At 44.3% G+C, this 27,546-nt stretch overlaps 2 protein-coding genes and 1 long non-coding RNA gene across 5 annotated transcripts in view; 2 read left to right on the top strand and 1 right to left on the bottom strand.

The window, feature by feature from the left end:
- Positions 1 to 2,947, top strand: part of TMC7 (transmembrane channel like 7) — a 56,137-nt gene extending 53,190 nt beyond the window's left edge. For 2 of the 3 annotated variants that reach the window (XM_045770908.2, XM_087870145.1), the window contains 2 exons: positions 1,727 to 1,805; positions 2,808 to 2,947. In XM_045770908.2, coding sequence (XP_045626864.1) covers positions 1,727 to 1,805; positions 2,808 to 2,888 — 160 coding nt within the window. In that variant the 3' untranslated portion in view covers positions 2,889 to 2,947. The remainder of the gene's footprint in view (positions 1 to 1,726; positions 1,806 to 2,807) is intronic. The other variant, XM_045770910.2, reaches the window with a different exon arrangement.
- A 903-nt stretch (positions 2,948 to 3,850) lies between these two features.
- Positions 3,851 to 8,229, bottom strand: LOC123775584 (uncharacterized). The gene is made up of 3 exons (XR_006775115.2): positions 8,050 to 8,229; positions 6,177 to 6,368; positions 3,851 to 3,961 (listed from the first exon to the last, which is right to left on the bottom strand). It is a non-coding gene; the product is annotated as an uncharacterized LOC123775584 (long non-coding RNA).
- A 2-nt stretch (positions 8,230 to 8,231) lies between these two features.
- Positions 8,232 to 16,324, top strand: COQ7 (coenzyme Q7, hydroxylase). Its single transcript, XM_045770911.2, has 6 exons — positions 8,232 to 8,367; positions 12,572 to 12,750; positions 13,931 to 14,045; positions 14,802 to 14,941; positions 15,624 to 15,692; positions 16,102 to 16,324. Exons 1-6 carry the CDS (start codon positions 8,292 to 8,294, stop codon positions 16,177 to 16,179), a joined length of 657 nt encoding a protein of 218 aa, XP_045626867.2. The 5' UTR covers positions 8,232 to 8,291; the 3' UTR covers positions 16,180 to 16,324.
- Positions 16,325 to 27,546: the final 11,222 nt, after the last annotated feature.

Consider the following 27,546-nt stretch of genomic DNA (forward strand, 5'->3'; position numbering starts at 1 on the left):
AGTGCTTGCGACACAGAGTTCAAGGTTAAGGGATCAACAGTAATATTTAAAGAAGGTGTCTTTAAACAGAAACAAGGTTATATATTGATAACTTCCTTTCTCAATAAATAAGAAACATAAAACAAGGTATTGATCAGTTGACAAAAATGTTGTGACCAGTGGTGACTCAAGGAACCTACCCCTGGACATCCCCTGGGGGCACTGGTTCAAAATTCACTAATTCACCGTTTCTGGAGACTTTATAGAATCTAACTACCACAGATAACTGGAATGGGTTGTAGCTGGCATGTATTAACTGTAATGATCTCATTGCCATTATCCCACGATATAGTCTTACAGTAAAACCCCACCACCATGCAAGACGTGAACCCCAAAAATTTATTTATTAAAGGCAGGATACCTTTGATGGAGATTAATAAAATGACTTGGGGAAGCTGTGCAGACAGTTGGCCTGGAATTCTGAGTATCTCAGGATCCAGCTACTCCGTCCTACTGGGTTCACCCCAGCTGTAGCTAGGCTGGCACCATCTGGTGGCGGTTCCCTGATCTGGCCATCCTTGTCCTGTGGCCATGGTGTCTTCCAGAAGAGTAGCATTGATCTCAGTGATTCCAGTGGCCCTTATTTCCTCAGCCCTATCTGGGGAGATTGGACAGGAAACCACCTCCCCTTCGTGGAACGGAATGAGGTTGCCAACTGTTTTCCTGGGGGCTCGCTCTCCACTCCACTTGCCCCTCTCCCCAAAGATAATAACTTCGGCCACCCCCATTTTGAGATCCGGGACCACACAGAAGATAGGAGCCAAGTGCCAATTGCTTTTATTCAAAGATGTATTATCCTAGGTTTGTGGTCCCTGGGTTTTACTCTATTATCCCCATTGTACAGATGTGGAAACGGAGGCCAGGGAGGCCTCACAGTGATCATCCACAGCCAGTTCATTCCATTCTGAGCTGTCTGAACCATGTCCTTCTCTTTCTCTGTTGTATCGCATGTGCCAGGGGAACATCAACAACTTTTAATATTAACTTAAAAAGCAAGGCATGAATCAGTCTCTGCTACTGCTGCCAACTAAAAACCCTCTGGGGCTGTTTCTTATGCCCTCTGCTTGGAGAGATCTCCTTTCTTTTCTTTTTAATTCTTTTTTTTTTAAGATTTTTTATTTATTTGACAGAGATAGAGACAGCCAGCGAGAGAGGGAACACAAGCAGGGGGAGTGGGAGAGGAAGAAGCAGGCTCATAGCGGAGGAGCCTGATGTGGGGCTCGATCCCATAACACCGGGATCACGCCCTGAGCTGAAGGCAGACGCTTAACCGCTGTGCCACCCAGGCACCCCCTTTTCTTTTCTTTTCTCCCCTCCCCTCCCTTTCTCTTCCCTCCCCTTTCTTTTCTTTTTTCTTTCTTTCTTTCTTTCTTTCTTTCTTTCTTTCTTTCTTTCTTTCTTTCTTTCTTTTTTTCTCATTCATTCATTCATTCATTCATTCATTCAAGTAATCTCTATACCCAATGCGGGGCTTAGAACCCAGAACCTCAAGATCAAGAGTCATGCCCCAGATTTTCCCTCTCTCCCTCCCTTCCTTCCTCTCAGGTCTGTCCGTCCATCCCTCTCTCTCTCCTTTCTTTCTTTTCCTAACAAAAGTGAACCTGCTCTGGGCAAAATGGATCCGGTTGTTTTTCCAGTGGCCTTCCAATGGCCCAAACTCCCTAGTGACCTGTCCCTTGTGTTGCAGCCTCATCATGTTTTACTTCATCGCCCTGGCTGGAGCACACAAGCGGGTGGTGGTCCAGCTCCGAGAGCAGCTGTCCCTGGTAAGGAAGAGCAGGTCCAGAGGGTCATGGCTGGGGACCTCTACCCAAGACACCTAAAGGAAAGTGGTGCTTTCCCCAGGGAGGGGGGGAAGGCCGTGGCTCTGCTCACCACCGCTTCCCAGAACTGCGTTCGGGCCAGGCCTTACAATGTGTACATTGATCACTGCCTGCTCCTCATACTGTGCTGGGAGACAGTGGTGACAGAGGGAGCTGAGACTGCTAAAAAGTTACAGAAAAACCATGAATTCCAATAGCAGGAGCCGCTACGAAGGTAATACAGACGAGGAGCGGCCCTCTGCTGCTGTAGATGGTGGCCGCGGAGGGCCTCTTTGAGGAGGTGATGTTGGAACTGAGACTTGAATGATGAGGAGCCAATTGTGGGAGCTCTCGGGGATGAGAGTAACAGGCAGAGGGGACAGCGAGGGCACTCCTGGGAGCCAGAGGACAGGTGGCATGGCTGGAGGACAGGAGAGGCAAGATGATGCTAGATTATCAGCCGGGGTCACAGCATAATGTGAGGGCTTTGGTGACAAGTTTGGGTTTAATTCTGAGTGTGATGGGAGACCAACGAAGCGTGTTAAGTAGCAGTCTGATGTACATTTCTTTTTAGGATTTATTTATTTAGAGAGAGTGTGTGTGAGCGAGTGGGAGGAGGGGCAGAGGGAGAGAGAGAGAGTGTCAAGCGGACGCCATGCTGAATGCGGATCCCAGTTCTGGGCTCAGTCACATGACCCTGAGGTCATGACCCAAACAGAAACCAAGAGTCAGATGCTCAACCGACTGCGCCATCCAGGCGCCCCATCAGTCTGACGTGGCCAAAAGACTATTGGCCACTTTGTGGACAAACGAATGTGGAGGGGCAAGAGGCAGACCAGTCTGCAGGCCATTACCACCGTCCGGTGGTTAGGATCCTTCACCCCGAGTCTGACAGGTAATTGATTAGGTTGAAATGATGATATTTGCTTCCGAATATATTGAATGTGCACCGATTTCTATCTTTAGGAAAGTCGTGACAAGCGTTACCTGATCCAGAAACTGACAGAAGCCCAGAAGGATATGAAGAACCGACTGGATTGGCAGTGAGGATCCTGCCGCGTGTTGCTCATAAGCTGACCTGCTGACCGGCCGAGCCTACAGAGTCCACCCGGGTTTGGAGCAGAACTTGTAAAATATATTTTTCTGGAGTTCAGGTCTTCCCTGAAGGTGGCTCCTATGTGCAGCTGTGGTTTGTGGCACCCAGTCCCTCTGGAGGGCTTTAGTGACTTGGAAAAAGCAGGCTCAAACCAAATGTTTGCCTGTAGACCAGCAGCTCCGTGACTCTCCCCCAAAACTGACTTCTTAAGCCGTTTAAGCTGTCAGAACAAAAATTGAGGAGGAGAGCCCTTTTATATTTTTCAAAGCTTATTTGTGTTTTTTACAGTTAACTGTAGACATCACCCTTCAGGAGCCTCGGTTAGTTCTTTTGCAAACCCTCTTTCTGAGGGTTTAGGCTGAGAAGTGTTCCTTAGGAGACCTGATTTTTTTTTTTTTTCATAAAGAGAAATCCTTGAATTGGGATGTTTGGAACAGATGGTGGAAACATGGAGAGGACAGTTATGTGATCCCAGCTACCTGGCAGTAATACGAGAGAGAAAAGCCATGCCTGCTGTATGAATAAGCAGTCTCTGGATACCCTGGGTGAAGCTTTAGGAGGAGGGGAATGGCTGCGGGTTGAGGGCCTTGATGTCTTAGCTTCCGGGGCATTTTGCTGCAGCCTTCTTACTCAGGGGGAAACCGCCTTTATGGTGCGGGGTCCCTTCTGGCCTTGAGTTCTGAGACTTAATAGAGGGCCATCAAAACGAAGAGGCAAAGTTTGTCTTTCAAGTCTTCCAAATGCCATTTCCCTCGCTGCACTGAGGTCCCCATCTCTGAAGGACACTTCACATTTCGGAGCCAGGCTGGAAAGAGCGGTTGAGCACGCCCACGGAGCATGGAGCTCCATCGTTTACGTGCATGAGTGTTGGAGGCTGTGGGTCCCAGCATCAGACCAGCCTGTGCCAGTGTCCTGGCGTACACCAAGCGCGGGCATCTTCAAGGCACGTATCCGTATTTTAAGGGCTCTTGTTCTCTTGTGCCGAAAATTTTGAATTTTGTTTTACAAAATATGCAGAGTATCGCTTCAGGGTTTCCATTACAGCAAAACAAACAAACAAACAAACAAGAAACATGTGCAATAAATACCTCATCATAAGCTTACCCAAAATTGATAGCTCTGAACCTTTTAAGCCTAAATTACTGTTTCACGTAATCCGTTCTCGTCTTAATATCTTCATTATCTTTTCCAAAGTACTTAGTTTTGCAACAAACTGTGTGAGCCTTTCTTCTGTTTTCCTTCCTTTCTCTGGCTCAAAACTTTTCCTAGGGAGTAGCCCGGAGTTTAAAGCTGGGTACATGTTTTAGAAAGCTGCTGCTAAGAGTATTTCCCACCCCCACCCCGACCCTCCATTACTCAAAAATGATTGACTCCTTGCTCTGAGGAGCAAAGCAGGCTTGCCATAGCTTACACATTTCTGTATATTTGCTCCTTTGCCAGATCATTTTCTCACTCTTCCCCAAAGTTAGCATTAAAACGGGGTATTTATGTACCTGTGAGACCAGTGAGCTTTTCAAGCTAATAACTAGTATCATGGAATTTTGAGTAACCAAAAGTTGACTCTCTCCTCACTTGAAAAAAACTCTAATTGTTGGCATTTTTGCCTAGCACACTTATATACATATGTTTTTGCCTTCACCATGCTTCTGAGGACAGTCAAGGTGTGTGTATGTGTGTGTGTGTGTGTGTGTGTGTGTGTGCATGCGGCGTGCATGTGCGTGTATGTTAAGTGTGTGAGATGGAAGCTCCGTTCTTTCCCTGTTATAAAATTGATACTCATGTATGCTAATATATTCATTTTGGTTAAATGCTGCTGATTTGCATACCTCTTACTTGAATGTTTTTATATATTTTGATAACTTTAATAACTTCAAGTGATGTCTGTGTAATTGTTGAAGTGCAGGTCTCTCTAACAAATGTGCCTTAAAACTACTGATTAAACAGTATCTTGAATGTTTTAAAATGTATCTGTGTATATTAGAATTCATGGAGGTTTCTTGTCAGCAATCAAGTGATCATGGAAAACTCTAAGTTTGTAAAGTTGCTCTTTGCCTTTTCCTAGAATCACAGAAGTTTTTTAATGCAATCATCGGATGAGTGCTTTTAAGACTCCTTGGCTCTGCTGAAGCCAAGGAAGGATATAGGTGTGTGTTTTTAACAGAAAAAACATAAAATTATTTCAAGCATTCCCCTTCCCACCCTCCCACCCCCCAGAGGGAACCACTGCTGATATTTTTTTTCTCCCAGAAAATTATAATACGTATTCAAACATATATGTGTGGTTGAATATATGAAACATCTATTTCTGAGCTTCTCCCTTTTTTCTCCTTAATAACATCTCTAAGATCTTCCATGTAAGTAGCCACCTCATTCTTTTTAATAGTTACACAGCATTCCACTGTATCAGTGTGTACTTCTGGAAGGGTTAGCTCCTTGCTAGATACTTTGTTTTCAACTCACCAGCACTGCTCTGTACTCCCTATCCTGTTACAAACAGGGAGAGCTGGAATTTTAAAAGTCCCTGCAAGCATGTCTCCGTTTCTCTGTTCCTGCCCCATTCTCCTAAAGAACAAGTTCTTGTTCTTTATCAAGGCAGCCTTCCATATTCTTGAAATCACAAAATATTCTCATCCCAGCAAAGAGAAGAATCCAGTTAGGCAAGTTTTTAGTTGGCAATATCTGATTGCAGCTACTAACAAGTAAATAAAGATGGAAGAAAGGAATTAATTTTGCCAGAGTGGAGCTGGAAGGTCTGATCCCTGGGAAGATAGGACTTCTGAAAGTATCTTCTTTATATAGTGTATGGCTTTATTAGTGAATTCCATCTGGTTTATTTTCTCTCCAGTGCATGGGGTACTTGGGATCTGGGATGACTTTGCTACTTGCTTAATTGTATAATTTTGTACAGGTGTCTTCACCTTTCTGAGATAAAGTGCCCTTATCTTTAAATGGAAAATAATACATATCTTTACTTTTATTTTTGAGAATGGAGTTAGGGAGTAATATGTGTTTTCTTTTTGAAATTTTGTTTTCTCATTTTAAAAATACTTGTTTGTTATAGAAAATACGAGGATGCTGAAAGCTACAGAGAAGAAAAGTAAATCACATATAAGCACCATTTATGGACATTCACTGTTAATCTTGCCAAATTCCTTTTAAGATAAAGAGCACAGAGGTTGGGAGGATAGGATGAAAAGAAAGAAAAAAAAAGTTGGCATTCTTATTTCTTTTTCACTTACCATGTTTTTTCAAAAGCTCTTTATAAACATTTCAACAGGCTACATAATATAACATCATACATATGGGTCATAATTTTTAACATTCCTTTGGTGCTTAACATTTTGTTTTCAAATTTTCCTGACAATAACTGGGACATCTATAAATTTTTGTTAATGTTTCTTCTTCTTCTTCTTCTTCTTAGGGACAGAGACCTAGAAGTGGGATTATGACAAAGATTTAGAAAGAACATTTTAGGGCCTTTGAGAGGTTTACACTCAGTAGCTTCACCTGAGAATGTTACATCATCCTCACTTACACTAAGTACATGTGTTTAAAAAACTATGGAATAGTTCACCATAATTTAAAATTATTGTAGTCTGTTAGAGTAGTTTAAAAACAACTAGCACCTTCAATTATTTTATACTGTAAATTAAATGTTTTGTAGTGACTTGGAAAAAAGATACAATCCAAGGGTGTGAAGTAGAAAGTAAAAGCCCACTTCTCACAATCCCAACCCTCTAAAGTTACCAATATTAAATGTTTTGTTGTATATTCTTCCAGATATGCATCTTTGATTTTTTTTCCTTTCATATATATACCCTACACGTTTGAAAAAATATTTCTATTGGATAGATCCCTTGAAGGAGGGTTGCTGTATCAGTGGATATGTGTTATTTTAAAAATATACAACAGAACTTTTTTCATAAGACTTTTTTTTAAAGATTTTATTTATTTATTTATTTATTTATTTATTTATTTATTTATTTGACAGAGACAGAGACAGCCAGTGAGGAGGGAACACAAGCAGGGGGAGTGGGAGAGGAAGAAGCAGGCTCATATCAGAGGAGCCTGATGTGGGGCTCGATCCCACAACTCCGGGATCACGCCCTGAGCCGAAGGCAGACGCTTAACCGCTGTGCCACCCAGGCGCCCCTCATAAGACTTTTTTAGTACCATTAGAATCACAGCAAAATTGAGAGGAAGATAGAGATGTCCCTTTGTCCCCACATGCATAGTCACCCCCATTCTCTCCAACCCCCACATTTGTTAGAATTGATGAGCCTACCCCCATACATTGAGTATGCAGGTTACGATACACGTTACTGAATGTCTTCTCTCCACCCCACCCCATTCCCCCCAAAACAATCTGCACCAATATGGGTGAACACCAACAGTAAAATGGAAAAGAAAACCCCCCCAAAACCATGTTCTTTCTTTGTACAAAACCTAAAACTAGAAAAAAGACAAAACTTAAGTCATTTGTTAGCCCCACCACCTAGAGACACTATTGACCACACGGTGAGTTTAATTTCATCATGCAATTTCTAATTTTTTTTTTAAAAGATTTTATCTATTTGTCAGAGAGAGAGAGAGAGCGAGCGCACAAGCAGGGGGAGCGGGAGAGGGAGAAGCAGGCTCCCAGCTGAACAGGGAGCCTGATGGAGGACTCCATCCCAGAATTCTAGGATCATGATCTGAGCCGAAGGCAGCTGCTCAACTCAGCCACCCAGACATCCTGCAATTTCTACTATTTTATTTTATTTTTGTTAAATATTTTATTTATTTGACAGAGAGCAAGAGAGGGAACAAAAGCAGTGGGAGAGGGAGAAGCAGGCTTCCCGCTGAGCAGAGAGCCTGGTGCGGGGCTGATTCCACGACCCTGGGATTATGACCTGAGCCGAAGGCAGACGCTTAACGACTGAGCCACCCAGGCGCCCCATGCAATTTCTACTATTTTAAAGTGGATGTAGGACACATAGAGAAAACTCCTTCCATGCTGGTAAAGCAAAAAAAAAAAAAAAAAAGGCTATGCCAATAAAGAATCCTTCATTATACTTTTCCCCAAGAATTTACCCAGGCAGGATCTTAGGAAGAGCAATTCAGCACACTCACCTCCCTAGCAACCCAAGTTTCTTTTACAACCCTCGGTGTCCTGAGCGATGGATGGTGATCATATCCAATATCATCTTTTCATTTACCCTTTCTAGCCAATGGAACGGAAGCAGGGGCCTAGGGGCGTGGCCATCGATGCAAGAGCGCGCAGCGCCTGTCTTACGTCTTCTGTGCGTCATCAGTCTGCGCTGAACGCACGTTTAGCCCGCTTCGCGCAGTGGAGAGGTTACCTTGTCACAACAATGAGCTGCGCCGCGCTGGCGGCGGCGGTTCACTACCGGTGGCGGCTGCGCGCGGCCGTCCTGCGGCCTCTCTCAGGTAAAGGAGGAGCTCGGCTGCGTACGCGCGCTGAATCGGCGGGCCGGGGAATTTTCCCCTGTGGCTTGGGCTGGAGAGGTCACGGGAGCAGCCGCTCGTAGACGTCATAAGGCTGCGACGGAGCGCGACTTCGAGGCGTGAACCTCGGGACGCTGATAGGCGGGGCGGGAACCGTAATGGGTGGGGAGAATGCGGGGCGGGAGGGGCGTGGTGTTCCGCAGGGACTCTGAAGTGTCAGCTCACAGTCGGCGCGTTGTGGAATGACGTAATTGCACACCTGTCCCGGGCCGTCACTGCAGGTGTGGTCGGCATTCCAGGCAGAGGAGAGGTGGCGACCTTGAAAGTTCAGTGCCCTACGGGTGTTATCGTAGCCTTCGCTCAGGGCCTTGCTAGGCACAGTGTGGTCATGCAACCAGCGGCGTGGGCTTGTTAAAGGGCAGGTTCAAAGGTTCCACCCCTGACTTCCCGGGTCGCTTTGTCTGTGTTTTAACAAGACCTTCGAATGACTTGCATGCACTATAAAGTTTGAGTAACAGCGGGTGGTAGAAGCAGCATAGAAATTGGATTAGGGAGGTGGGTTAGGATTCCCGGCCCTTCCCCGATCCTTTTTTCATCAGAGCTGCCTCAGAAAATTGTTGTGTGGTCGTTTTCTCGAAGTTAAATCATTCGTGTACCACCTAAAGATTTTTGCCTTTTAGCAATACCACTTGTACTTTTGATTACTAAGTGTACTTTTTCTACAACAGTGTTCCATTTTTAAATTAAATAATTTCACGGAAACTAAATCCTTATGGTAAAAACGGAAAACCAGTATTGCTTGCCCCTAATAATCAAAAAATAAATGTGCTAAAAACAAGTTCGTAAATTGTATTAGATACTGTTGTCTACCAAGGCCTGAACCCCAAACCATTTTCTTTATTGTTAAAAAGGGGGGGGAGATTAGCAAGTGTTAGGAAGGTATTTGTCAACTGAGACATTCTCCTTAAGGATATCAAAGGAATTGTGAAAGAATTAAAAAAGAGTAACTCTTACTACATGGGTGTATTTAATGCATGCTCATAAACCACTTAAAGTCTTCCCATATGGGGCGCCTGGGTGGCACAGCGGTTAAGCGCCTGCCTTTGGCTCAGGGCGTGATCCCGGCGTTATGGGATCGAGCCCCACATCAGGCTCCTTCACTATGAGCCTGCTTCTTCCTCTCCCACTCCCCCTGCTTGTGTTCCCTCTCTCACTGGCTATCTCTGTTAAATAAATAAATAAAATCTTTAAAAAAAAAAATCTTCCCATATACCACTTAAAATCTCCTGGGTACCATCATTGTTAGGTGTTTCACACTTTGGGAAAGCACTAACAAAATGATGCATTTGAGAGCTTCTAGCACTGGGCCTCAACTTTATTTTTACTCAATTTAAAAATGTGTGACAATGCAGGCAAAACTCAGGATTGTTAAATGTGACTTTTAATATTCCTTTGTTGAGCCAATGCGTATAACAGAATAAGAATCATTCTTTTTCATTTACAAAGTTACTTTACTTCCTGTATCTCATTTTATCTTTATGATAACTCTGTAAGAAAGGTGTTACTATTGTATGTTTCCTTAAAAAGGAAATAACCTGATTATTATTGCCAATTTTATATGTAAGAAATGGCAATTCTGATTTGTCCAAGGTTAGTGTTAGAGACAGGAAACACATTTTCTTTCTTTCCTTCTTTCTTTTTAAGATTTTATTATTATTTTTTTAAGTAATCAAGTAATGTCTGCCCCCCAATGTGGGGCTCAAACCCACAACCCCAAGATCAAGAGTCACATGCTCTACCGGCTGAGCCAGCCAGGCGCCCCAACCATCCCATACTATTTATTTATTTATTTAAAAGATTTTAGTTATTTTTTTGACAGAGAACGAGAGCACAAGCAGAGGGAGTGGCAGGCAGAGGGAGAGGGAGAAGCAGGCTCCCTGCCGAGCAGAGAGCCCGATGTGGAGCTTGATTCCAGGACCCTGGGATCACGCCCTGAGTCGAAGGCAGACACTTAACGACCAAGCCGCCCAGGCACCCCAATCCCATACTTTTTTTTTTTAATAATTTTTTATTTTTATTTTATTTTTGATGTAAAGTTTGATGATTCATTAGTTGCGTATAACACCCAGTGCACCATGCAATACGTGCCCTCCTTACTACCCATCACCAGCCTATCCCATTCCCCCATGCCCCTCCCCTCTGAAGCCCTCAGTTTGTTTCTCAGAGTCCATAGTCTCTCATGCTTCATTCCCCCTTCTGATTACCCCCCTTTCTTTATCCCTTTCTTCTCCTACCGATCTTCCTAGTTCTTATGTTCCATAGATGAGAGAAACCATACTTTTTTAAAGACACCTTGCAGAAATTGTGAAAAGGTAGATGGCAAATATTTCAATACCCAATCTTCCACACACCCCATGAAAATCATTTATTAGATGCCTGAATCTGGAAAAGTGGTGCAGTGCTAGGGAACCGTGTGGTATGTTTTTAATAGCAATACAGTCCTGCCCATTAGAAGTCTGCTATGTATTTGTATTTCTCCTTAAATGTTTTTTTAAAAATGAGTACTCGGTTGTCTTTCCCATTAACATGTTTTTGGATGGGAGTAACGAATGAAAGAACAACCAAACAGGATTACCTTGAGAAATAGGGCCAGCTCATCATTTTCAGTTTCAATTCCTAGGAGTCCTCTTTGTGCAAGGTCAGATTAATGGAAGCACCAGTCCTTGAACTTGCAAGCAACAAACTTGAGGCAGGCTACCTTGACTTTGTCAAATGTGTCAAATTGTTCTCCATATAAAAACATGGTCATGGACCACAGTGACCTGCTGTGTGATGGCACAGATCTGAGTGGTACATTATACCTAGCAGAATTGGACTCCATCCAGTTGTTGGTGTCCACTTCCTAGATGCCATCCGGTTTCTTGAGTCAGATACGCTCAGTGAGATGGAGCAGGTCATGCAGAGGAGTGGATCAAAGCTGGGTCACCATGTTTCAGACCCCCAGGTCCATGCTCCTTTGTTTAGTGAGGCATTTAAAATCCTGGTCAAACCTGGTCAAAATTTCAGATGCAGAATCACCCCAAATTTTATCCGGCTTACCCTATCACCTTGTGTCCAAAGCACTCAAGCCTTTTAATGATAACCCTACAGATGTACTCAAAGTGAAGTTTTCCACACATTTTCATGGAAGTTAGGCTAAATGAAAAGAAGTCTCTATAAAGATAGGGTAGTCATGCATAAGCGCCTTGAAACACGTCTCAAGATGATACCAATACACGTCACGGTTCACATTACAAACTGGCCTCCCTGGGTCTCCATTTTCATATCTGCAAAATGAGCTGGTAAGCCCTTACACACCTAAACACATTGTAAAACTCTTAGGGGAAAAAAAAAACCTCTGGGGATGCCCTAATATGAGGCTCAGAAAATACAATCAAGGTGTTACTACTAGGAGATTTTTTAAAAAGATAAAATTTAATCTGTCCTGAAGAATTTACATTTTGAAGAGAAGAGTTGAGTTGAATTGATAATGTGTCATTACGAGATCAAACCTAAGCTCTACGGCTCATTCTCCAAATCACATGCCCCTGGGCGTTTTGAGAGATCCTAAATCTATGGTTCTCAACCTTGGCTGCAGAAATGATTCCTGCACAGAGCTTGACTGGGGAGGAGCAGCCATGGTTTTGAAAGCCCGGTAGGAGGTTTTGTGCGGCCGGGGGTGGGAACAAAGCGGGCCCGGAGAGGAGGTCAACTGGAGAACCATGCTTTTGTAGAGGCCATGTGCTTCATTGCCATGTTAGCTGCCTGCTGGAAAGACAGGTTCAGTATTTCCAGATCTTTCTATGCTTAATGTGAAGCCAGAAATCCAGATCTTTAGGAAAAATCTATGTTTTAAATGTTGGTAACTCATTCACTTTAAAAAAAGGAGGGGGGTGCCTGGCTGGCTTAGTCAGTAGAGCCTGCGACTCTTGATCTCAGGTTTATGAGTTCAAGCCCTGTTGGGCGTGGAGCCTACTTGAAAAACAAAACAAAACAAAACACTGAAGGTTAAACAGAATACATTTATGGGCATATCCTACCTATGGGGAACTCATCTGTGACCCTTGTTCTAAGGCGCCCCTTCTGCCTGTAAAAGGAAATATCTGTTTTACCTGAGAATAATAAAGTGTAAACATTTGCATTGCAGCCTATGGAAGAAGAATCAGTGTCCGGTTTTACAGTTCAGGAATGACCTTAGACAATATCAATTGGGCAACTGTGGATCGAATAATCCGGGTGGATCATGCAGGTGAATATGGAGCGAACCGAATCTATGCAGGACAGATGGCCGTCCTGGGCCGGACCAGTGTCGGGCCAGTCATTCAGGTGGGTACTTCATTATCCCTCCCAGCCTGGTCTTACTGAGCAGCGTGGGGATCCAAAGGCCTTAAAGTCATGAATCACATTACGTCATGCATTTGCAAGGGAGAGCAAAAATTGGTTATTAGGGTGGGAGCGGGGGAGTGAAAAGTATATTATTCTTTTTATGTGTAAAGCACAGACAGACATGTAGTATATAAACGGTTATGTGGTATATCTGAAGTATTAAAATTTCATCGTGGGGTGGGATAAAAAGGGTTAAAAGTCATTGCATTAGGTGAAAGCACCAGTTGCTGAGAGGTTGTGATCCTGTCCCCCGTGGGGATATTTTATATCTTATACTGAGAGGCAGAGGGAGGGGCCTGGACTTTGTAGTCATAAAGACCCAGGTTCACATCCCAGCTTTCTTCCACCTTCTACCTGTGTGACCTTGGGGAAGTTACATGACCTCTCTGGGTCTCCATTTCCATATCTACAAAATGAGCTGATAACACCTACTTTATTGGGTTTTGGTGAGGAATAAATGAACTGGCATAGAGCAGCTGATACCATTCTGGCATGCAGTAGACACTCAGCACAAGTTAAATTGCCTGCTCTGACTTCTTGGGCAAGTTATTTAACCTCTTTGTGCCTCACTTTCTCTATCTGTATAATGGGGATGATAATAATAATAATAGTTTGTACAGATTAAATGAGTTGCCTTCTTAAAGCTATTTGACAGCGCCTGGCACTTAGGAAGTACATGTGTTAGCTCTTTTATCATTCTCCCTTTTTCATTTGATGTAAATGATACTTACATTCTAGCAGTCTAGAAGGAAATGACACAATAGGTGATACGCTGCCCTCCTGTTGTTGGAGTGGGCTGAACATCTCATTTCTCATTTGTGCGGACCTTATCCTTTAATAGGTTATGCAGGTCCGAAAACTTCTGCTGGCCCACTTATCTGGAATTGAGAGAAGAGGCTCTTTTGGTTTGTTGGGTCTCTATCCGCAATGCTTTTTAGTCTGATGTTTTGTTTTTTTCCTCCAGTGACTCAAGGGAATGGGGGAAATAGAAGTTCTCATTATTCATTCCATTTCCATTTTGCTTCCTTTTTCCCACATGGACAGGGCTTGTAGCTTCCTTGGTATGTAGCAGGTGGCCTCAATGTGATGCTTGTATGTCTTTTTTGTATGTTTCTTACAGAAAATGTGGGATCAAGAAAAAGACCACTTGAAAAAGTTCAACGAGTTAATGGTCACATTCAGGGTGCGGCCGACGGTTCTGATGCCCTTTTGGAACGTGGTGGGGTTTGCACTGGGTATGTGTCTGTCCAGAAGAGCTTACAGGAGCCTAGGGATCTGGCACAATTAAATTGTTAAAATACCAGTTCCATAATTCTTTCTATGTCCTCTTACAACCTTTTTATTTCCTTAGTCTTTTTAAAGTTAAATGGACCTTTTTTTTTTGGCTTAAATTTATTTAAATATTTATTTACTTAAATCAGTACTTTTATAAATAGAAGGTACAGTAAAAATAAATACAACAGAGGAGGAAAAAAACTAGAACAATTCAGGTGTAGCCAAATGATGTTCCCTGACAAAGGTTCTAAACCTGAAATCAGCTCACTCTTAAAAAAGAGAGAAGAGTAAATGTTAGAAGAGAATCAAAGACACACTCACCCCAAATGAAGACTTTCTTCTTTCCCTAATCAGAGGGTTTAGAAGACCCTTGAAAAGAGAATAGCATTCTTACTCTGTGATTCAGGATTTAACCATGTGACCCGATACTACCTAAAACAGCAGTTCTCACTGGCGGCAGGTTGCTTCTAAAGATACTTGACAGTGTCTGGAGACATTTTTGGTTGTCAGGACCAGGGCTGCTGCTGGCATCTAGTGGGTAGAGGCCAGGGGTGCTGCTAAGTGTCCTACGATGCCCAGGACAGACCCCCACCATAAGGAAGTGCCCAGCCCCAGAGCCTGTAGTGCTGAGGTTGATGAACCCTGACCTGACACAATCTCCCTCCCCAGTGTGGCATCAGTCACATCCTTTTCTGCTCTGGATTTGACCATTCCAGGTGCGGGAACCGCCCTGCTTGGGAAAGAGGGAGCAATGGCCTGCACTGTGGCTGTGGAAGAGTCCATAGCACATCACTATAACAACCAGATCAGGACATTGATGGAGAAGGAGCCTGAAAAATATGAGGAACTTCTTCAGGTATTTGAATATACTCTGGAAAGGGGCCAGAAAGGGAGAAAGGGTAGGTATGCAACTTGGTAAGAAGGAAAAAATTAGAAAGTTAGGGAATGACAGGCCTTAGAAGCGTAGGACTGCCTCATTCTTAAGGCAAGAAGCACAGAGAGCCAACACCATGGGCCCTGGTCACAGCTGTGACCCATCCCTGTCTGGGGCAGAGCTGGGACCGGAAGCCGTGTCTCCTGAGTCCATGCCCGTATTCTCCGCGTCTGGATCATTGATAGATTCTGAGCAAACGTCAGCACAAACCCTTCAGAATAAATAAATGAACTAATAGGTATCTTCAGATAATTTTCTACAGCAGATAAGGGAACTGTTTAATTTTTTTTTTAAATCTAAATTGGGGGTTGGTAAACCCTGACCTGGGGCAGACCACCTGTTTCTGTAAATTGTTTTGTTGGAACACAGCCACACCCATCTGTTGACATGTCCGTGGCTGCTGTTGCTGGAACATTGGCAGAGTTGAGTAGTTGTGAAGAGGACCGTACAGCCTGGGGACCTTGAAGTATTGACTCTCTGACCCTTTATAGGAAAAGTTTGCCTACCCTCTTAGACGGTAATATGAGGCTTTAGCCTCCGGAAGAAGACAGTACAGTGGGGAAGTTGGATGCTGACTTGCTCCGCTTTCTTTGTATTTAACCAGGTGATAAGGAAATTTCGGGATGAAGAGCTAGAGCACCATGACATAGGCCTTGAACATGATGCACAACTGGTAGGGGACCTCCCTTTACTATTTGCTTGTGTTGCTTTGATCACCTTATTTGGAAGATGAAGGGGCGGGAGGGTTTTTGTTTCCAGAGAAATAGATTTCAAAGTAACCACTAAAGAAAGCAAACCAATATCTGCTAGGCAAGCAAATCATTGCTCCCAGCTGGGAATCTTATTTCTTGCTTCCTCCCTCATCATTTCCCCTAGCAGCTTCTTTCCCCTTCCCAATGAGAAACCAGGTCATTCAGATGTTCTGGCGGTCCTGGAACCATCCCAGCCTTATGAATTAAAACAAATTGTTAGGTCTTATATCTTACCCAGAGAGTTCCATCCGTGCCATTCCAGGCCGGGTCTTACTGCTACAAGTGAACATAGAACATGTTTCTTTTGTTTGCTATTGTCATTTTTAACAGGCTCCAGCATACACTGTTTTGAAGAGCCTTATCCAGGCCGGATGCAGCATGGCGATATATTTATCGGAAAGATTTTAAAGTATGTCCACTTTTCCCTGTTTATAAAAGATGACCGTGATTAAACATGTAGCACTGGCAGAAAAGGAAATGTGCAATTATCATTATATGAGTTTTGTTAATAAACTGCAAGAGGTGTTTTTTCGTAAATAAAACTCTCTAGTGTTGATTTTTTTTTTCCTGTGCTGCCTTATGCCAGAAGGCTGATTGTTCACCAGGTTCCAGTTACAGCAAACGAAGCTGGTCCTTGTTTCGTCCATAGCTAATTTTTTTGTAAAACATCAAGAATGAATCATTAAGAAAAAAATAGAAATCTTTTTTTTTTTTTTTTTTAGATTTCTTTTGGAGAGAGAGAGTGAGTGAGTGAGAGAATGTGCACATGTGAGTGGGGGGGAGGGGCAGAAGGAGAGAATCTCCAAGCAGACTCCCCACTGAGCGTGGAGCCCAACGTGGGGCTCAATCTCAGGACCCCGAGACCATGACCTGAGCCGAAACCAAGAGTCCAACGCTCAGCTGACTGAGCCACCCAAGTGCCCCAAAAATAACAGAAATCTTCAAGAAAAAAAATTAAGTTCACTTCTAACCAAAGGTAATTTAAAACACGAGGGTGTTGAAGATTGACAAATCCAGACTGTCAAATCCATCAGTTAAGTGGCAGACTGTCATTGTTTCCAGTGGTCTCCTTAGCTGTTCTTCCTTTGCTCTGGATTTCTCAGTGCTAGAGGGTGCCAGGGTGTGGTTCTTGGCCCTGTTCTGTCTGTCATCTTTTTCTTGGTATCCATCTGGCCTCATGGCTCATTCCTTCACATTCCTATTTCAGCCCAGCTTTCTCATTTTCAAATATCCAACTGTCTACCCAGCCCCTCCACTTGGAAGTTAGCGAGAACCTCAGGCTCCATGTGCCCCAGGCTGAACTCACCTCCGCCCAACCATCCTGATGCCCCAGTGGCCTGCCATCCTTACCACAGTCAGTAGCAGCCCCATCCTTCTGGTCCTCAGGCCAAAATCACTGGACTCACCTTTGACACCTACCTAAATCACACCCCCATCCAGTCAGCCGGGACATCCTGCAGGCTCTACCAAAGCCTTTTCACTGCCTCAGGTGCTGTCACCCTCATCTCACCTGGATTCTTTAAGAAGGCTCCTTACTATTCTTCCAGCCTCACCCTGTCCTCCCACAATCCATTCTCAACCTAGCAGCCACCACAGTGATCCTTTGAACCATAAGCCGGACCATGTTCCTGCTCAGCTCAGAACCCCCCAGTGGCTTTTCCCAGTTCCCTCAGCATCAAAGTCAAACTCCCTGAAATGGTTTCAAAGAACCTGTGTGATCTGGCCCTCTCACCGCTTCCTCTTTCTCCAGCCATACTGGCCTCCTTGCCATTTCTCAAAATACCAGGCATGCTCCTGTCTCAGGGCATTTGCAATGGCTGTTCCCTCTCTGCCTGCAGTGCTCCTTCCCAGATAGTCATATGGCCAAATCCCTCAATGACTCTCAAACTTGTTTCAATGTCACCTCTTAAAGGAGGCCACCCTCACCACCTCTTTGAAAATTGCAAACCCCACCCCACTGCATGCCTCATGCCACTTGCTCAGCTCTTCCATTTTTTTCCCCCATAACACTTAACCACCTGGCATATTATATAATGTACTTACTTCTTTTTTGTCTGTTTCTCCCTGCAATAATGTAAGCTCTGTAGGGCAGGAGTTTTTGTTTTAATCACTGTCATATAAATAGTCATCAATAGGAGTGAATGAAGAAATAGCTCTCGCTTGTTCGCAGTCATTTTCATATAACTAATAATTCAAGACTACTCCATGTGCTTCTCCGCAAAATTCAGTAGAGATTTATTGAAAAGATGCTACCAAGTCAGGCTGGGCCCCTGGGTTCTGGGTCTGTAAAGTATGGTTTGCTATAAAACTCAAAACCCTCCAGCCAAGAGGGAAAAAAAAATGCTACCAAGAAACCAAAGAAAGGCCATTCTTTATGCCTCTTGCTGATGATTTAAGAAGACAACAACAACAACAAAATCCAGGCTGGATATCCACATGCAAAAGAGTGAATTTGGACCCTTACTTCACAGCTTATACAAAAATTAAATGGATTAAAAATATAAATGGTAATGCTAAAACTCTAAAACTCTTAGAAGACATAAGGGTAAGTCTGTCTAACCTTGGATTTGTTTCCTAGATATGACACCAAAAGTACAAGCAACAAGAGAAAAAAAAAAGATAAATTGGACTTACTCAGAATAAAAACTGCTTTTCAAGAAGGTGAAAGACAACCCACAGAATGGGAGAGAATGTTTGCAAATCATAGATCTGATAAAGGATTTGTACTTAGAGTATACAAAGAACTCTTATGCTCAACAATACGACAAATAGCCCAGTTAAAAATAAGCAAATGATTTGAATAGACCTGTCTCAAGAAGACGGACACATGGCCAATAAGCATTTGAAAAGATGCAGAAAAGGAAACCGCTAGTCTTTAGGGAAAACCACAAGGAGATAACACTTTACCCACAAGAATGACTATACTCAAAAAGTGGAAAACGACGTGTTGGCAAGGGTGTAGAGGATCTGGATCCTCACTCACTGCTGATGGAAATAGAAAATGGGGCAGCCCCTTTGGAAAACAGACTGGCAGTTCTTCAGGCCGTTAAATACAGTTACCATGTGATATAGTAACTCCTCTCCTAGGTATAAGCCCCCTAGAAATGAAAGCATAAGTTCAAACAAATACAGATACATGGAAGTTCCTAGCAATATTGTTCATAATAGCCAAAGAGTGGAAACAATCCACATGTCTATCAGCTGATTAGCGTATTTCTACCACGGAATATCATTTGGTCATAAAAGGGAATGAAGTCCTGATACGTGCTACAACACTGATGAACCTTAAAAACATGATGTTTGGGCACAAAGTTTCAGAACAGGAAGATGAAAATGCTGGAGATAGGATGGTGCTGATCATTGCTCAGCGGTGTGAAGGTACTTAATGCCACTGACCTCTACACCTAAAAATGGTTAAATGGTAAGTGTTATGTATCGTTTACTACAATGAAAAAAATGCTAAGTGAAGGAAGCCAGACACAAAAGGCCACATATCGCATGATTCCATGTATATGAAATGTCCAGAATGGGCAAATCCCTAGAGACAGAAAACAGACTAATGGTTGTCTAGGGCTGTAAGGAATGGGGGACAATGGGGCATAACTGCTAACGAACACAGTTTCTTTTTGGGGTGATGAATGTTCTAGAATTAGCTGGTGGTGATGGTTGCATAACCTTCTGAAGATATTGACAAAAACCACTGAATCGTACACTTGAAAATGGCAAATGTTATGGCATGTGAATCATAGCAATAAAGAAAGGATTTATAGTTTTATGCTGTATTTGAAAGCAAATTTTGATCCCGTCTATTGAATGGGGAAACAATGTCTTTAACGTGCCACCCTTCAAGCCGGCAGAGCATGTAGAAGCCTTGATCTGCGATGCTGGTGCTGTTTCTTGCCGTCCCATATCAAAGCTAATTTTGTAAGTATTACAGTCAGGAATCTTAGTCATATAAAGACATTTCGTACAATACTTATTAAAAGCCCAGATTTGTTGCTGTTTGGTTTAGCACCCCCTTCAGAATTGATGGCTGGTGGTTTATGCTTCTGAGAGCTTCCAGAACAAGACCAGAGAGATTTTCTGAATCCCCCTGTGGTTGTTTTTAATTCCATTACAGCTTGTCCTCGTGTATTAACAAGGTAATCTTGTCTTTCCCTTACTTTACTGCTCTGACCTTTCAGGGAAAATGTGATTTTAAAATTGGACACCATCCAAAGATGATGCCAGGAGGACAAAGGATGTTATTCTTGCAAGCAGCATAGTTCCAAAGAGGCAACCTGAGGTACAGTTCTTTGCATGTGTTTGATTCCCTTGCTACTCAAAGTGTCCTCCACGGACCAGCAGCAGTGCTGTCACCTGGCAGCATGTTAGAAATGCAAAACTTGGGGCTCCTCCCCAGACCCTCTGAATCAGAATCTGCATTTTAACAAGATCCACAAATTCCTTGCTACCCCTCTGCTCAGTGGAGCCCAATTCCACTTGCCTTGAGTGCGGGCTGTACTTGGTGACTTGTTTCTCACCAGTGGTAGAAACAATGGAGTGGGACTGCCGAGGCTGCCAGGTCATAAAAGACATTGCAGCTTTCACCTTTCTCTCTGGGATCACTCAGTCTAGGAAAAGCCCGCTGCCATGTGGTGAGAACACTTGAGCAGTTAAACTGTGGAGAGGATCACATGGCCAAGAGCTGAGACCCCCTGCCAGTAGCCATGTATGCACGCCATCTTGGGAGTGAACCCTTCAGCCCCAGTCCTGCCTTCAGATGTTGTAGTCCTGGGTGACATCCTGCCTGCACCCTCCTGAGAGTCCCAGAGCCAGAATCACCCACCTAAGCCGCTCCTCAGGTCCTGACTCTCAGCAGCTATTTTCGATAGTAAATGTTTGTGGTTTTCAGCTGCTGAGTTTTGGGGTGATTTGCTCTCCAGCAATAATTAACCAATACACAACACATCCAGGTGATTTGAAAGCACATTAGTGCGAGAAGCTGAACTAGACCACGAACTCCTGGAGGGCAGAGGCTGTCTTAGTCATTTCCATACCTTCGGAGCTTAGCACAGAGCCTGACACTCAGTAAATTTTTGTTGGACCAAATACAAGGTTAAATTGCCCTGGTTTTTGTTTGTTTGTTTGTTTTGTTTTGTTTTTGTTTTTTAGAAATGATAACTTTTTTGTAAGAAATAATGCACACATTCTCATGGTGAAATATTCCAACAGTGCTAAAGGGTATTTACAGCGACAAGTAAATCTCTCTGTAGACTGCTGTTGCTTATCAGCAAACTGTGACCACCTACCTTACTTTGTGATCAGCTGTCAGCAATCTGTCACATAAGACATGCACTGTTTTCTTTCTTTTTCCACCCTCACTTCCCAAAGAAATAGTTGCCTCAAAATGAAACAATATTAAACTACATATAGGTTAAAAAAACAGACACGCGAAACACTTACCCCTAGAAGTAACCTCTATTAATAATTCATCGTGTACCTCTCCAGACTCTAAAAAAATCTTTGATCTGCAATTTGCGTTTTTCTTTTGGTGACTTCTATTGCCCATCTTTCCAAGACAATATGGATAGACCCACCACATTCCTCTGGTTGGCTGCAGTACTCTTAAATTTCATTGCTGAGTCCCCGCTCCCACCCAGACACCGCCTCACTCCCATCCTGCTCCGACTGCTTCAGGAACCCAGTTCTGCCACTGCCCCTGGGGGGGGGAGGGGGGGGCTGTGCTCTCCTCACCCCCTGTAGGGAAACAGTTTGCAGGCACTGGAGAGCCTTGAACTTAACCACCAGGCCACTTGGCCTCTAATTTACCCTCTACCTTGATCGGTAGACACTTGGGTAATGAATAACACAAAATTTGGAGACCTCTACTGCTTCAGGGGACCACCTTTGAATACAGTCTCTGCGGAATTTCAGGAGGAGAGATCTCTTGGCGTTCTTAGCCCTTTTGGAGATTCAGTAAACTCTTCTGAGAATGTGATAAAAAGTCTGGATCCTCACCCCAGGGCCTTCTTAAGGCCCTCCTTAAAACTTCTTGATCTGGTGATTTGAGGAGAAGAAAACGTGACCTTTCCCAACCGAGGGAACAAAAGAAACCTTTGCTCAAAACTGCTCTTTGCTGGCTCTGCCAGAACACAAAGCACTTTCCTGCTGAATATGTTTTCAAAGGTTTAAAAGGCTCCTCTTGCCTTCGGGGATGTGCTTCCTCCCACTCCTGCCTCCCGAAATGGCAGTCCTGCAGGGCTGTGACAGAACACGACGGGTCCTTTGATCCGGGTTCGTGTAGGAAGATGGGCTCCCGGGCGCGCCAAGGGCAAAGGAAGGTCCTGGGCTTCACGGTGCCCGCCTGCGGCCACCAGAGGGCGCCCTCGCACTGAGTTCCGAGTCTGGGCCCGCAGCCTGCCCTGCCAGTCAAGTCCAGAATGTCACAAGGACATCGCCTGGTGAGCAAGGCGAGGTCATTGCTGCATGTTGTGATAATCGGTCCCCAATAATCCCACCTCCTGATCTCCGCTATTGAGTGGGAATGGATTGTCACATTTGCACAGTGCAAGAGGCGGAGGGCTTAGCTGGCTGTTCAGGTCTGCATGGGTCCGCTGACTTGAGAGCATCCTTATCAGGGAGGATGCATTTTCTTTTTTAGGAAAGGGAGAGAGGAAAACACAGGGGAGGAAGAGTAGTCTCTATCCAGGGGTACCACATGGAGAACCAGCTTCAAGCATCAGGCAGTATCCAAGGGGCTGCACTGAATATTTACTCATTAGTTCGGACAGCTCTCTGGACACACCTTGCTCACACATACCTTCTGAGGAAGGCCATTTGCCCTTCTAACCTACTTATCTCATAACTGACATCATCCCACACCCTCTCCCTTATCCCTCCGTACTTCATCTTTTTGCCCTGGTACCACATTCTATCATCCGTCCGGTTGTTACGAGCTTTCCTACCATCTCTTCAACATAGTGTGACGCTGTTAAAGGCAGGGGCTGTCCCCACCCCTCACTGGCCCTCAGCCAATGTTTGATAAACTAATTCTAGCTAAAAAAAAAAACAAAAAACGCCCATGTGAACTCATAAAATGAAACAAAATGAATTGACACAAGTAATCACTAGTAATGACAATCCTCCTGATCTCACCTGAACGTAGCTAGAAACCGTAGGGGGGACGTGATCTGGTGGAGGCCAGAAGTGCAGGAGGGGAAAGGATTCACCCGAAGCAGAACGAAGGAGATAGAAGTTTATTGGTTACACCACAAGGAAGCAGCCCTCAGGACCCAGGACAGCAGAGGAGAGGCTGTCTGCAAGGAGGAGGTGGGGGCTGTAGTTAAGTGGGGAAGTGAGAAGGTGTGGGGACGTAGGGAGTTCTCCTTTTTGGGTACCTGTACCTGGTTGTAAGGAGCCCATTGGTCAGCTAGGGCTTATGGATATTTGGAGGTGGGTCGCCTAGTGAGCCTGTTTGCCTTCAGCCCAGTGGTCACTGTTGGCCCTTTGACCTTACACAGGTTTCCATTGCTCAAGGCTGTTGCCCTAAAGCAGCCTCTACAGAAACTTCTGGATGAAAGTACAAAGTTGGGAAGAAGGGTCAACCTTGGAGTGTCCTTCAGTCCTCTTGTCCATCTGCATCCCAGACCCGGCGTGAGCCTGCAAACATTTAACCTGCGACCATGTCTCCACTCTTCTTCCTCAAAATGCCTTTTATTTCTTGCTGCTGTGTTTTGTTTTTTGAGAATTTCCCTTCACGATATTTTCTTCCTTTTTTAAAATCTCAATTCTATTTCTAGGGTTATACAGAATTTTCTAATTCTTATTCCTGGAATACCTAACTGGGCATGCTCATCAGAATCAACTCTTGAGATTAAAAAAAAAAAAAAAATCTGCGGTTGCTCCTTCTCCTCTCAGTCTTACTGAAACAGAAGCTACGTGGCTGGCCTAAGGGATGAATATATTTTAAAAACTCACATGGGGCTCTGATGTGCAGGCCTGGCTAAGAATCAGTGGTTCCATTCCTCAAGCGCTTTATTTTAAATCTGCCCCCAAATGGATGCTTTTCCCCTGCTTTACATTTTATTTTTCTGGGCTGATTCAGCGTTTCCATTCTGTTCCCCTCTCTTCCTGCACTATTTTCTGCTAAGATTGTGACTTGTTCCAGTTTTCTCCAGCCCATTCAGTGCCATGACAGCTGGAAACATGTTCCAGACCAAATTGTCTTCACGGGTTGGAAACAATGGTGAAGAGCAGGCTTACTGTTCTGCTGGGGGGATGGGGGGAGCAGGCTTTGTGCAGAATTTTCCATGCTTAGCTTCCAACTGGCTTTAAGATGCCACCTGTTGCACTTGCTTGCTGATGCTCTGTGTATGTATTTATATTTAAATATGACATAGTGAAAAGAATAATTATCTCATTTTTTTTGGTTTTAAGGGAGCATATTATTCTAAGTGCTGTGGAATAGAAAAATTTTAGAACATGAATTTCACAGTCCTTTTTTATAGCATTTAGAAGAGACACAAAACATCTCACCTTTGCTGTAATAGAAAGTATTAATTCTGCTAAATGAAAAATCCCAGAGGTTTTCTTCAGGTATGGCTTGATCCAGGAGCTGAAACCAAATACGTGGCTTCTCTCTCTCTCCTCTCTGCTTTCCACAGTGTCAGTATTAGGCTCACAATGACCACCCCCCCACCCCTGCAGTGGCCCTCCTTGTGTGTGGCAGCAGAATTAGGGCAGCACTTCCATGCATCACTTCCTAACACTCCTCCATCCACAAGAAAGGTGAGGATCTCTTCCTCTAGCTTCTGCAGAAGCGAGAAAACTTTGATTTCCCAGAATCCACAGCACATACCCCTCCCCCACCTCTAGACTCATTTTTCTCCAATCAGGTCACATTTCTCACTGTCAACCAATCAGTGTGGGCCCAGGGGATTGTGGTGCTTTCATTGGCCAACCTTAGTCACATGGTTGCTCCTGAATCGAGGGGAGTGGCGACAACTCCACCCAACTCCACCCAAGCCACCTGGGCCAAGAGTGGGGTGAGGATGGTTCCCACAAAGGAAGCCAGAGTTCCGTCCCCAGGAGGAGAGAGAACAGATGTTGGGCGGGGAAAAGGGCCTGATGTTCCCTGAGGCCTGGATGTCATGATGCAGACAGAACTTGAGTGGTTGTGAATAGGGCATTGGGTTCAGGATGGACTGTGACAGGGAAGACTGACATGGGGGGGGGGGCGACATTACTATAGTGCGCCTGTTGAGGGTGGATGAGGACCTGGGTGAGGGCTCTATGGTGACAGGCAGTATAGCATGATGGTCTATACCATCTGGGTGTGAATTTTTGCCACTTACCAGGTGTTACCTAACCTCTCTGTGCCTTAATTTCCCCACTTGTAAAATGATGGCACCTGGGTTGTCACAGACGAACTTGAAAATAACATGCTAAGTGGAAGAAGCCAATCATGAAGGACCACAAATTGTGATTTCATTTAAATGAGATGTCCAGAATAGGCAAATCTATAGAGACAGACAGTAGATTAGTGATTGCCTAGGGTTGGGGTGAAGGGGGTGTTGGGGCGGGTGATAGCTAAGGGGTTCAGGGTTCTTTTGGGGATAATGAAAATGTTCTAAAACTGTGAGATGGTTGCACGATTGTGTGAATAGACTAGAAGCCATTGAATTGTCACCTTTCATTGGTGAATTGTATGATATGTGAATTATATCTCAATAAAACTGCAGGTTTTTTTAGAGGTGATCTGTGTCAAGTACTTTTAACAATGCCTGGCACATCCTCTCTGCCTGCCCCATCAGGCCTGGAGGTCACAGTGGCTTCCGACTGTCCCAGACCCTGGGGGGGCCCTCAAGTTTAAGTTTCCTTCATCCTGACCTTGCCTTTATTATCCCCTTTTGAGTGTGCCTCTCTTTCCCATGAGGACCCTGACTGCATCAAGACCACCTCTCCAGAGGAAGAGCAGGACCTGTGGGCTACTCAGAAAGGACTTGTCAGTTTTATGTGTTCAGTGGACTGGGCCACGGAGTGCCCAGACATTTGGCCAAACATTATTCTGGGTGTCTCTGTGAGGATGTTTTTGGTTGAGATTCACATTTGAATTGGTAGACTGAGTAGAGCTGTTTGCTCTCCTAAATGTGGGTGGGCCTTATCCAATCAGTTGAAGCCCTGGCTAGAACATACAGTCTGACTTTCCCAAAAGTAGGAGGGGACTCCTTCTGCCCAACTGCTGGACTGGGACATTGGTCTGTTCCTGACTCAGGACTTGAACTGAAACATTGGCTCTTTGGTCTTTTGCAGACTGGAGCTGTACCATTGGCTCTCGTGGGTCTCCAGCTTGCTGACTGTAGATCTTGGGACTAAACAGCCTCCATACTCATGTGAGTCTCTTTTTTTTATAAATGTAGATCCTCTTGGTTCTGTTTCTCCGGAGAACCCTGACTAATACAGGACCCAAAGGAAAGATGAGTCAATGGTGAGTTTCAGGCTGAATGACTAGGAAAACTATCAAAATACAGGAAAGAAATAAGGAAATCAAATCAAGGGAAGTAGTTGGTTTGGGGAGAAGAAATTTTTTTTTTCCCACTCACAAACACTTATTTCATATCTGTCCTGTACCAGATAGAGTGCCAGCCACGGGAGATTAAAAAATCCAGCCAGTTGACTAGAGGCCAAATCCATCCTTGATTCTATCTTCAGCCTCACTCTCAACATTGAATTAATCTTAAGATCTGTAATTTCACCTCCCTTAGTTGCCTTCAAATCCATTTCTTTGGCAGGTGGACAGGACTTCCATCGGAATCACCATCCCCCACCCCCGATCCTTTTAAATCCACAACATTTTGTAATGATTTCACTCAGGGTTAGGAGGACCATGGACATATGCAAAGTCATCGAAGAGCTTTTGTGAGTGGAATCAGAAAAGAGAAGTTCCCTGGGGTTGATGAAAGCGCATGGACATCGAGTATATTTTGCAATTCCATATTATTTAAGGTGATAGGAAGAGTGTTGCTAACAATGTTAAGTGTTTGTTGGGGGGTGAGATAGTGTCAGAAGAAAAATTATCTGCAATTATTCTATAAAATGCCATTAGTCAAAACAGGGCCCAGAGTATTAGAACGATGGGGTGGGGGGCAGGGGCCATCTCCAGAGAGAGAGGAAAAAGATGTCCATCCTGGGTGACATCTAGCTGAGCCTGAGAGCCTGAGAGCCCTGCCTCCGAAGCCCCTTCATACTCCATACTTTATCCCCCTCTAAGGGAAGGTAGCTTTAAGAACCACAGCAAAGAGCGACAGCTTGGACCACCCCTGCCTCCTTGGAGATCTGCGGGGGGCATGGTATTTATCTACCCATTTCCATGGGAGCCAGGGGAGGCACTCAGACTGTTAAATCACCTTGGGTGAGGTGGGGAGGGGGCTTGTCCATTCTCCAGGGCGTGAATCTAACAGCAGGAAGCTTTTCTCCCCCTCCCCCCTTTCCTTCTTTTTGTTCTAGATGAACAGAGATGAGGGAAGGAATAAATCACTTTACAAGAGACTGCTTTGGGTATTGATTCTAAGCAGCCTTGAGCAAAGCTGGAGAGTATTTGGAAGTTGTATCAGATTTTAAAAAATTCAAGCCCATGCCATTTTCCCTGCATTCCCATCACCTGTTCACAAGTATTGGCCACCATCATCTCTTACCTGATGCCACAGTCTCCAAGCTGGGCTCTATGCAGCCAGCATTGTCTCCCTCCACATTGCGAGGGGATGTGCCCCTGTGACTACACTTAGGCCAGTAAAA

Source organism: Ursus americanus, chromosome 2 (genome assembly GCF_024610735.1).
Source record: "Ursus americanus isolate L20-20 chromosome 2, mUrsAme1.1.p, whole genome shotgun sequence".
Classification (NCBI taxonomy): Eukaryota; Metazoa; Chordata; class Mammalia; order Carnivora; family Ursidae; genus Ursus; species Ursus americanus.

Excerpts from the sequence above, each read along its gene's own strand:
- COQ7 (XM_045770911.2), top strand. The coding sequence starts at position 8,292 with ATGAGCTGCGCCGCGCTGGCGGCGGCGGTTCACTACCGGTGGCGGCTG. Across the intron at positions 8,368-12,571 it reads CGTCCTGCGGCCTCTCTCAG|CCTATGGAAGAAGAATCAGT; the intron begins GTAAAGGAGGAG and ends TTTGCATTGCAG. Across the intron at positions 15,693-16,101 it reads TTGAACATGATGCACAACTG|GCTCCAGCATACACTGTTTT; the intron begins GTAGGGGACCTC and ends CATTTTTAACAG.